A 12,051-nucleotide genomic window follows, 5' to 3' on the forward strand; every position below is an offset into this window, starting at 1 on the left:
AAGTAAAATAATGATGACTATTACAGTCAGACTGAAGGAATTCTAATATTGTGCTAATATTACATAAAGTAAAGGCTGCCTTTACTATATAAAGGCAGAGCAAAACCAAGACTTTTTTTATACTTCATAAACTAAAGAAATATAACTGTCTCCCTAGCAAAAGATAACCAATAACTGAATTTAAAAAAAACCATCAGTATGTTCAAAATGCTGCTTGTCTACCTTAAAGAATGAATACTGAAGTATTGCAAAGCTAAATATACAACTTTATGAGCAAAACTAAATGCTTACTGAAACTTGTAATACACTGAAGTAATAGGCTGGGAAAAGTTAGAGACCTTAAAACATGATTAGGAAAAAACCTATACAAATTAAAATAAACAAACTAAGAATTGAGAAATAAAAAAGGAAATGCTGAACTGCCATCTCTGTAGAACAGTATCTTATTAGGGACATACAAAAATCAGGATACAACCTGCTGTAGATACAGAAATGCATGTGAAATTGTGAAAAAGAAATAAGAAAGTATTATCCTATAAAACCTACCTTTTTGTCAGAAACTCTACTTCAGCTTTTACTAAATCAAAGAAAAACTTCAATAATGTTTTGTGAACTATCCTCTGTTCATCTCCACTCCCTGAAACTGGGACTGCATGACAAATGGTTTTGCAATAAACGCAAGACCTGAAAAATAAACACCGAAAAATCCATTTGTATGACAGAAATCATAGTCTGATCTATGGGCAAAAAAGTCAGCTTTGACTTTTGACAATTTTGACAAGGAAATTCCTTGCTCCCCAGCAACATTCATCATTTTAAAGCCTAACTTTCTCGTTTTAAAGCTCCATTTTCCAAAAAAAATTAACATGTTTGTGACTGGGGCTTTGTATTGTAGGTGAAGGTTTTGTATTATAGTGTAAACTAAGTAATTTAACCGTATTTAATTTTTCTGTCTCTACCTGAGGTAATGTACAATTACTGAATTTAACAGAACTTCTTTAAAATCCTTTAATTACAAGGTAGTCTTGTAATATTTTATAGACATTGTAACATCCTACAAACCTTAATTCAGATAACAGTTCACACACACTATTTGACAGGACTGCAGTTTGTGATCAAGTCTAATGATTGTCTAACATGATGGAGATAATCTTGAAGTAAAGTGCAAACACATTTTTTTGGCTAGAATTTTGAGTACTGGAACCACCAGGTATACAACTGCTGAGTATTCACATTCTGCCAGTAAGTACTAGAAGATAAAATACTTTATCTAAAAGATAAATTCTCTTCCATTCCATGTAACATGTTCCTAATAAAAACTATCAATTGTCCAGTTACAATGATTCAAGTACAGTGATTCAATGCCCTTCAAGACTATAGACATGCTTACAATCATACACATTCATATATATGTAATCACGGTTGTATCAAAGTATTTAAATGTTACTTAAGATTTTATGACAGTAATAAGAGGAGGAACAGTTTCTCTTCCAAATGAATGCAAAAAAAAATGTAAATTACAAAAAATGAGTTCTCAAGCTAAACCATAGACTAACTACCCAAAAGACTCCTATGTACTGAGTCTTGTATTTGTAGATGTATAGGATATAATCAGAATTCCTGAACAAGATGGTAAAGTTTATGATTAAAATCAAAATACAACATAAAGCTTCATGTTTGGTAAGATAAGACTGGAATTTGCTTTGTAACTGCAGATATATATGTGTGTATGTATATATATACACATACACATCAGAACAGCAGTAATACAAAATTATTGTATTTTGTGGAAAGCTTAAAAAATAAACAAAAAGAGTCTTTAAAAAAGGAAGGAGGACAAGAAAATGTATATTTTTTCCTTTCCAAGAAAACCCGCTCTGCCTGTGAGCTAACACTTAGTGAAACATGAAGTGAAAGGTCCAAACCTCAGTTACAATTCTAGACCTTCACATACAGTTAACTTGTTCTGGTGAATATGTGAGTTTGATACAATAGAATTCTAACCCTCCTCCCCCGTCTCTGAGTTTGGAGTAACATAACAACTATCGCATCCAACACCTCATTAAACTTTCTTACCTTACAAGCATCTCTATCAAAGACCATGTGCCTTTCTTACACGTAGGACACTGAAGAAGATCCAAGTAATACTTTAACATAGATGGAGACTTCCAAGGAGGATCATGTTGGAGAACAAGGTACAAAATGTGATGAAGTTTAGCATAAAATATTGCATCGGTATTTCCCTGTAATAAATTGAGAAAATAGTGTTGGCTCCATACTGGCCAAAGATCCATAATGACTAAGAGTTTATATATTTTCTTATTTCCTTACAATCCCAAGTGACCAATTTAATCAGTGAAGTAACACGCAATTTAATGCGTAACTACAAGCAGCAAAATTCAGAGTTTACAAAAAAAAGGAAGGAAACAAGGAGAGCTTGCTCTAGTGTGATATTCCAGCTGAATGCATCACTGCTTAGAACACACCTTCTTCTCAGTTGAGCTCTCTATCTGTGGCCTACTAGGTTAAAAAAAAAAGTCATACAAGTGCTGTTTCTAAAAGCAACAAAAAAATTCTGGGCCAATTCTTCCACAATATTTAGAGCACTACATTCATACAGCTTGTAAATAAATAATAATTTTTAAAAACCCTTAAGTATTAAATTCTTCCTTTCTTAGCACAAACACAGTATTAAATTCTTCCTTTCTTAACACAAACACACTGATGAACACAAAGTGAAGGGTGAATACATCTCTAAAAAACACTAAATACAAAGTCAGAAGCAAAGATCTTCCATTTCTTGCGTTAATATTTGTAATACTTTAGGCTTCATCTCTCACCAATAGGACATATTCTAGAAGAGAATGAAGAAGTTGCACGGGAGGTGTACAGTACTTTTGACCAGCAGCAAGTTCTGTGATTACATCAGGAAATAAATATTCTTCCACTAATCCTTCAAGTATATACCATGTGCCTCTGGACAGGTGAGTACTTTTAACCTAGGAATGAGATATCTTTATAAGTAAAAGAACAGCTTAATAAAAAAAAACTTACAAGAATTAACAGGAAATCTCGAAGTAAAATGTTGGTAATATAATAAAACAGGGAGAAGATTATAAATTAAACCAGAAATATTACTTATTGCCTGATCCAATAAGCTGCTGCCTTCTAGAAAGGCCTTCACTCTTACTGAACTGGACTTTCATTGAAAAGATAGTAGGTTTCAGAATGTGCTTCTCTTCTTAGAAGATCTGAATACATCTAACCTTTTAAAAAACAAATTACAATTCACACGCTCAATAACTTGTCTGTAATTTATTCTGGAAATGTACACAAACGAGTGTTAATATTTCCAAAAGTGCAGAGAACATCCCACAGTATATGGCTGGAGCAGTAAGATAATTAGTACCACTGAACAGCTAAAAAATTAGAGAAAAACGCAAAATCATGCAATACATCATTTACGAGTATACATTATAAAACCATAAACCATGTAACTGTTTTATCTCTCTAGCTGTCCTATTCCCATATAGCATGTCAGAGAAGCAGCTAATGCTACAGATAGCACAGGTTTTGATCCCAGCGGATTTCAAAGCTCTGAAGATCTTCTTAATGGCACAGGGCTTCCTTCTTATTCTCTGCCACTCACTACAGCAAAACACTTAACTTTGCAAGCTTTCAGAGGACCCAGAAGGATCTAATGGCTTTCATGAAACGCGGTATCGGCCCTGCAATTTCCCTGTTATTGTCTGTACTCTCAGCTTTCCAAACCTTTATTTCCACCGACTAATGATACAAAAGAGGAGCTACTGAAGATCTCAGCGACATTGCTATTTACATCTTTCCTCTAGTTCAAGTTCAAGCCAAAGCTGAGATGCACAAACCAGCTGCAACCATATTGCTAATTGAAGCACAACTCCCCTCTGCCTGATAACTTGTTTTGAAATCCAGCTATTTTGTTTGACCACACAGCCTGAGGCTTTGGTAGATGCGAAGAAACTGGGATAGGGAGTCAGAACTGAGAGAAGCAGAGTCAGGAAGATCACTGATTGGACTGCTGGAATTAAACAGTTACATAATTTATTGTTGCTTTAGTCCCTGACAACTTGTAGTCTTTATGATCTCTGCCAAAAAACCTGGCTCCTAAAGTACGTTAGATAAAGCTACTCAAGACATCCTACCAGTGGTTTTAAAATTTAAATTAACACAGACTTTGAATCCAATTGTGGTTTTGAGGTTGACGGAGTATGCTGCTATTAGCGAGACAGTTTCCAAAAATGTTTCATTGTGAAATCACGAGAAGCTCAGGTCAAACCTGAAAAAACTTCTGAAAGAAATGATAATCATAATTAAATCACAGCTAAAGTCTCAGTGAATGAGCTCCACCTTAGCATTAGATATTTAGTTTCTCTACAAATGTTTCATTTCTCAGATTCCTAATGTATGCCGTTGTTACATTAACAATAAATAAAGTCACTCATCTAGACAATTTTCTTTTAATCAAGTCTTTGTGCATCTGGTGTTTGCAACTCACATGTATTTAAATTTTCTCATTCATACAGGCACTATTGAAATCTTCACATTATTTCCTTTGGAAATAATGGTTGCATTCATACTTTTGTAATGTTAATTATATGCAAACAGCACATCTAAAGAGCAATCATAAACTTTTTAACAATAGTCAAAGAACAACTCTGTCGCCTGGATTTAAGATGTGTGAAGATGACTCAGTATATTGTGCATGTAGAAGCACATTACTACTGGCCCTCATCTGGTGATCGTATTCTGATTGAAACTTGCATCTCTTGAAAATTCTGGTACTAGAAGAAACAGCAACATGAATGCATTACTTGGAAAGTACACTGAAACAAAGTTCTTTTGGGAGAATGTGAGGTCTTTTGCATTACATTCAAGATAAGGAGGAAGTGGAGAACCGGTTTTCAGCATGTTTGTAAGGGGTAAAGAAGGATGATAGAAAACTGAGATGATGAACTTTTTTCAGTAGCAGGAGACACCTTTTGTAGGGCCTTAATATTCAGTAAGGTGTACAAAGCTGCACTGGCTCGCATTCTGGCTGATGAGGAACTAGTGGATTCTTGTGAAGCACTGCTGGTACAACCATGAACACTTTAAGCAGAAACAAATGCAAAATGAAGGTCCACAGAGAGTAAGCTGTGTTTTATATAGCATAATGTGGAAGAGAAGCTGACAAAAGAGAAATAAATATTTTAGGGAAGATGATAGAACACTTGGCTGAGTTAAGCCTTCCTAGAAGATGCAAACTGAGATGACTAAATATATTATGTAGTTCTGATCCGTTAATTTAGTTCATAGGTTTTATTTTACTTCACTATTATTATTGGAAATGTTTATTGGAGCTGTTTTTAAAAGCCATAAATATACTGCCTATAAAAGTCCCATATCAGATGCAAAGCATCAGCTAGCAATGGATATTCCACAAAGCAATAAAAGACAGTGGCAGGTCATGCATAAGGAAAGTATTAGAATTAGGTTTAAAATTTCCAAACAAAAAATTATATTATTATTAAGAGTACAGAATAACAATTTCAGCTTACATGTGTTAAGAAAGCTAAAGTTTTTTTCCCATAAACTTGATAAACTAAATATTAACGTTAATTTTCAATGCAAATCTGTGCAGTAACAGAAATGCACACAGCATTTTGCCCATTAATGGCAGTGTTGGACAATGAGAAAAGCATTTTAGTGCTCATATATAAAAACACTTTTCTCCTCCCTTCCTTATCATGTCAACAGAAAGAAATCAAATAAAAAGAGATTTCTGTGAAGCCTGAGAGCTCATTTTGTCAGACTGGGACCTCATTTATATATCAAGTAACTATTTATGTAGTACAGTTCATGAAGATACCAAATCTTCAGCTACCAACAAATACAGGAAGCTAATAGAGACTCTTTAAGTGTTTCCTATTTTAACTTTTAAATAACACAAGTTACCATATAATGTACAGTAACTCATAGCTACTATGTATAATGCTTTTTAAGTACTAAGAGGCAATGTTTCAACATTATTTAAAGATTTATTCTTAGTATTACAGATGGAAAAGGGAAGATTTTGAAAGTACTTATTTACTTAAGATACAACAAAGACTTAATAAAACCTGTTGCTGACCTGTACCTGATTTATGGCATGTATTTGCTTAATGGGAAGAAAAAAGAGAAATTAACTAAATAGTACAAAAAAAAAAATTAAGTCGAAGTAATTATGAAAACAGGACTGGAAAACAATGTATTCTACTTGCAATCTGTGCTTCAGAAACCCGCAAGATGATGTTTAAGGCTTATGCTGGAAGAACAACTACTCCTTCTTTCTACAGTGAGACAACCTTTAGCTGAACTCCGTCTCTATTAGCAAAAACACGTGAGCACTGCAAGAAGTTGTGTGTACTTTCTCTTTATTGCTACTGCACAAATACAGAGCTTGAATAGTTTAAGATGCTCTACAACACATTAGGGCATCTTTGCTTCTTTTCTTCTAACATTAACAGGTAAAGTTCTCTTAACCAGCAGGATTAAAGAGTTTCTTTGTAATAAAAGGGACACTACTGAAAGCATTTGTAAGAACGAACAAAACTCAACAGTATTCCAATGATGCTCTTTAACGCTTTAATAATTATTAGAGTTTTGGGTAACATATATATTTTAAAAATGTTTCTTCGATAGCTAATTTCACAATGAAAGTATGTTTGCCTAACTCCATAATAAAATTCCATATATGCAACATGCTGTCTTTGTGAGAATCCTTACCTCTGGACTGCATTTATTCAGCTGGTCTTTTTGAGCAAACCTGTGCTTAACGGCCTGTAAAACAGGATAAAGTCAATCTGCACACTGGATACCAATAAACATATTTAATAAATACTGTATAAACCCCCCTAAAATGGCAACTTTTTTTAAACACAGTTCAAGCAAAACATTTATTTATATTTACCTTTTTAATAGTTGGATGGCAAAATTATGAAATAGAGGGTTAGTGACCTAAAAGGAAAATAATATGGGCAATTTCTTCTGTTATCCTCCGCTTCTTGTTTATGTGGTTGCTATGTAAAGACAGTTTTACTAGTTTTGGTCCACTTAACCACATTAAAAAATACTAAGTGTTTTCAGTTTTTCTACGGCAAAATGCAAACTTCGCATTCCTCTTGCAAGTTACCTATAACGTGAAGATACAGCAGTAGGTGCAAAAATGCAATTACTGTTACTGCTATATTTAGTTATGGTCTAGCATTACAATCTTACTCACACATATTTCCAAAAAAGTCTTTTAGGAGAGATTGTCTTTAGGATTATGATTACTGCATCTGCACATAACTACATAATAGTTTGAGGGAAAGATAATCAGATAAGAAGTGCACTTGTGTGTAGTATACATGAAAAGTCAAAGACATTTATTTTTTTAAAGGTCTGGAGGGTATAGTCTTGATAAAACGTCACTGATAAAAAATGTAGTATTTGAAGATGTACAGATTTAAGCAGCCTGAGTCTTCTATTTGTTAAATATTGTGTACATTGAGGACTTAAAAATTCTAATTCTTTTGCTGCTAAGAACTTGTATTAATATACATAGAGGACCTGATTTTGCAGTTACAAAATCATACAGTGCTTCATGTAAGCAAGCTCCTACAAAAAAACTTACACACCATCATCTGCATCACTGTAACTTAGAGATAATATATCCTAACTCAAAGTAATTAATTGTTTTTTCCAGATATCAATTAATATTTTTAATTACTAATGTAGCACATTTCTCAGGATTAGCTACGTGACAACATTAAAACAAAGGAGTGCATTTAGCTCTATTTTTTACTTGTAATAAAAAACATTTGACATGAATCAACAAAATACTTGCTCTATGATATGGTTAGTTTTAAAAATGCGTTAGTGTAATTCAGCTAGGTAACAGGAAGGTCATAGAAAGACAGTAATCCAATGACATTTTGTTGAACAATATTAGGTATTACTTATCTCATATATTATACCAAGATTTCAAGTAGTTCGTGATGTCTTTCACGCACCCATGCCTACCAATTACCACTACTAAATTATATTTTAGCTAATGGTAGATGTAGTAAATATGGGATTATTAAACATTGCAGGTTAAAAGGCATTATTACTATTTCAAAAGATGTTAAAATATCTACTTTATTAGCTCAGTACTATAATGAAAGATAAATATAGTAATATACATTTTACATTTTCTGCTAAGAAAGCATTAACTGTTACTTACCACAGCAAAATACATATGTTTTATAACAGCATTTTTCACTTCAGCAAGCTGCATTTTAGACATGATTTGGTCAGTTTCTTGTGCAGCCAGGAAATGGTTCATTTGGATATCTTCAGTATTTTGTATTTCATTCTGTGCAGAGCAAAAAAATACCTCTTTTTTTTAGTTTCAAGGCCAATGCTCTAAAACAGCTTTTATGTGCTAAGTCTTTCTGTATATTCTATCGTAAACCCTTGTGTGCACATGCATGCTTATGTAGTTGTTCAAGGGTCTACATTATATGCCAGATAAACAGCTGGTGGTTTGGAAACAAACCACTGACGTCGTAAGAAGCTATAGCATAGGAATTATCAATGTAAGCTTCCCCATAATTATTTTACTACCTGACTTGTAACTCTGACTCAATCCCTGTGGCTGAAACAAGAACTGTGTTTCGATAATGGATTCTCTCTTTGGACTTTTGAAAAACGAGAACCAAAGCCCACATCTTTTCAATTAGTCAAAAATGTAGTAAGGATTTTTAAAACATTTTTTCATCAATTTCACTATGACCATGCATTCATTTTATAAAGGCCACTACAATTAAATCTTTTCAGTTCTTGCCTACAAGCCTGAACTAAACTAGTAATTTAAAATTTAAAAGCTCTTTTTTTTTTTTAGTAATCTATTTCTAAGTCCACCTATCGTTTCCAGCTATTTCTTCAGCACAGGGAATGAGGAAGTATTTCTCAAACTGGTTTCCAACTCATTCTGCAAAGACTCTCAGCAAAGCCACAAGATAATTTTTGTTAGTAAAAAATAACTACAAAAAAAATTTAAGTTATTTCAGGATATGAGAACAATACATTTCAGTAAGAGCTTCCATGTACACTTTTCATCAAAGATACACAGAGTAACAATAAAACACCATCTTTCTTTAGGCAAATACACATGTAACTACAAAACCAGCCTCCTCCTGCTGTGTGATGAGTTAAGAACGTAGATGCAGGTGAAGTGTTCCCCTTGGTCGCAGTATTGACCAACATTTTTTATTGTGAGCAGGTGTGGAAGGCTTGGGGTAGCTTGCCTTCTAATTCACACACCTAAATCTGATGGGTGAATCAAGTATGGGAAATAACAGCAGGCAAAAAACCACACTAGTGCATGCAATGATAAGGTGCAAGCCATGAACAGTTTATACTTCTAAATTTTCAAGGTAACATTTCAAAAACTGCACGTTCCATCCTGTTTTCAGACTTTCCCTTAAATGTATAATTCAAACCAAAAGTATTTGGCATGTGCATAACTGTATTTCTAAACAAATACTGAGTTTGTTGCACATTACAGAAGAGTTAAGTATTTCTGGTAACTTGAAAAGAGCTCTAAATAGCTTTTGATGAGCCAGGGATAACCGAACTCTGACACATTAACTAGTCTTTACTTCTTGTGGCACTTTCTGCACATTATTTTCAAGATGCTTACAAAAATACTTATATTTAAATAATTTATAGCACCATCTTGGCAAAATTTTATGAATTCCAGCATGAATCCAAGAAAGCATTTACAGTCTCTGCTTAAATTTAACTATGAGACTAGGTCCCTAAAATTATGCATGTGTTTTAATATCTTGAACCAATAAATTTGACACCTTGTAGAATCAAATCATTAATGACAATCCCACAAAGTATTTTAACACTAGAGTTATGAGGTTGAGATCATAAGAACAGATACGAAATATAAAGATGAAGCAAAGACTTGGTTCAAAAAAAATCACAGCAAGAATAAGCTCAACATCAGTGCAGTTCCACTGAAATAACGACTGTAATACTTTTTTACTGAATTCAGCATCTGGACATACATGTGGGTGTTTAGGGGAGGAAGGGGGCTATTTATTATAGCAGGACTACAAATTTACAAAGTTGGAACATTCTAATGAATTATGTGCCAAGTACTTCTGGGAGAGAGAGAAAAGAGCACGTCCATAACATTCTTTGATAAACCCTAATACATTTGGACAAGTGTTGTGATTTGATTGCCTATGTTTTACTCTTTTCCTTTTAAGAGACTAGGAGTCTTGGCAGTTTTCTGAGTTCTTTAGATGCATTTAAATAGAAAGCTAATGCTCTCTTGGCCTCTGAGGTGAGTTACTTTAATGAAATCTAAGAAAAAAAGATATGTGCAAGTTAATGGACTGGTTAAGATGGAAACCTGCTATCACACCTGGGAGGAATTCAGGGTGCATAGCAAGAAACACTTTATTCTCATAGAGATCAATAAAAGGTGAGGTAGCCATAAAAACTTGAGACTCGTTCCTCTATTAAATGTAAATGTCTATCTTAGCTGAAAGGTGTAATAGAGAACAGTTTCCCTGAACAAGTTTCATTAAGAGAGTAAGCACTAGACTGAGATCCCATGTGGATGTGTGTTTTATTCAGGGTCTAAACATTAAGACCTTTCACGCTCTTCTCACCCTTTTGTAACAGCTTTACTGCTCATTAAAACAGGAAGAGCACAGTATATGCTTTGACCTGAAGAATCCAAAGGATTTTCAAATGAAGGAGGTTATTCCTACTGTGTAACAAACACAGCTTTAGCCCCTACTTGCTTGCAAAGCTAGTGTTTTCAATTTGCAGTTGACTAAAATCATCCTGTCATCTGAGGAACTAACTACCAGACTAAAGGAATCTTCTGAGGCCTTTGAGTAGTTTCAGGTCAAAATGCTAAGAAGTTCTGAATGGTGCATCTGAGTCAATGGTGAATAGTGCATCTAGTAAGCAAACAACTATGAATCATGACGCATCTCTCTCTAGTAAAAGAAAATTCTAGTTCTAGTGAATTCCACACATACAAGAAAATTCACTCAATGGTGACATGTCCCCTCAGAGTTCAGGTGGAAAGATGAAACAAGCTGCTTTTCTTGCTCTGACTTATCTTTTGCATCACTGTAAATTTAACTCCTGATCCAATTTTGGAGCTGAATGGTAAACCTAATATTCTCAACCATTTGATACTGCACTAGATGCCTCATCTGGCTTAGCCATTCCAACAAAAAACCTCTGTCTCTTGGAATGATGACTTTTAGTGTGGTTTCTCTCTTCAAATAAGGTCCATCCAGGTCCTCATGTCTTAGTGGATCTGATGATGTACTGTCTCACGTTCTCGTTTAGTTAACAGAAGAAAGCTGTTATAGGGACTTCGGAGAATCCTTTTCTACCAAGCAAGAAATACAGAGCTTGCATTATCAAGAATTTAACTACTTTTGACTAGTAAAAGAGAAAGAAGTAGTTTTGTCATGCATGGTGAGAGGTTTTCTAACATGGAAAGAGACAAAGTTGAATCTAGTCTTTGCACATGTGAGCATCATGTGATTTGATTTGTAAGGACTCATTAACATTATCTGAAACGTAGACAATTACGTCCCTTCTGACTCCACGGATGAGAGTTCTCCAAAAGGAGAAGAATTACAGTATATAAACTCTTGGTATATGAGACATCCTTAACAAGTCTTCTTGGCATGTTAATCTATTCTTATAGGGTTGCTGATTCCTTATAGAATCCTTTATTTTAAATTCATTTTATTTGTCTACAAATACGGAATGATCTTTCTACAGTAATGGAAAGTTAAAGGTACACTCAGCAGTTCATACAACTATTTTAGGAAATTGTAATTCTTGCAGCATCAAGCTCAGTGCATCGATTAGAAAGGGAATATAGGTCCCTTTCTAAAATACCAAAGATAGATAAGATACCAAAAGGGAATATAATTGTTTACATTAGATTCCCAGCACACAAATAGTCTGAGTGAATTT

At 34.0% G+C, this 12,051-nt stretch overlaps 1 protein-coding gene across 3 annotated transcripts in view; it reads right to left on the minus strand.

Moving 5' to 3' along the window:
- SLF1 (SMC5/6 complex localization factor 1) overlaps positions 1–12,051 on the minus strand; it is a 40,185-nt gene that overhangs the window by 20,787 nt on the left and 7,347 nt on the right. For all 3 annotated transcript variants that reach the window (XM_075136548.1, XM_075136547.1, XM_075136549.1), the window contains 5 exons: positions 8,264–8,395; positions 6,784–6,837; positions 2,841–2,999; positions 2,077–2,243; positions 547–684 (listed from right to left, as the gene is read on the minus strand). In XM_075136548.1, coding sequence (XP_074992649.1) covers positions 547–684; positions 2,077–2,243; positions 2,841–2,999; positions 6,784–6,837; positions 8,264–8,395 — 650 coding nt within the window. The remainder of the gene's footprint in view (positions 1–546; positions 685–2,076; positions 2,244–2,840; positions 3,000–6,783; positions 6,838–8,263; positions 8,396–12,051) is intronic.

The sequence above is a fragment of the Calonectris borealis genome, chromosome Z, assembly GCF_964195595.1.
Source record: "Calonectris borealis chromosome Z, bCalBor7.hap1.2, whole genome shotgun sequence".
NCBI classification, from domain to species: domain Eukaryota; kingdom Metazoa; phylum Chordata; class Aves; order Procellariiformes; family Procellariidae; genus Calonectris; species Calonectris borealis.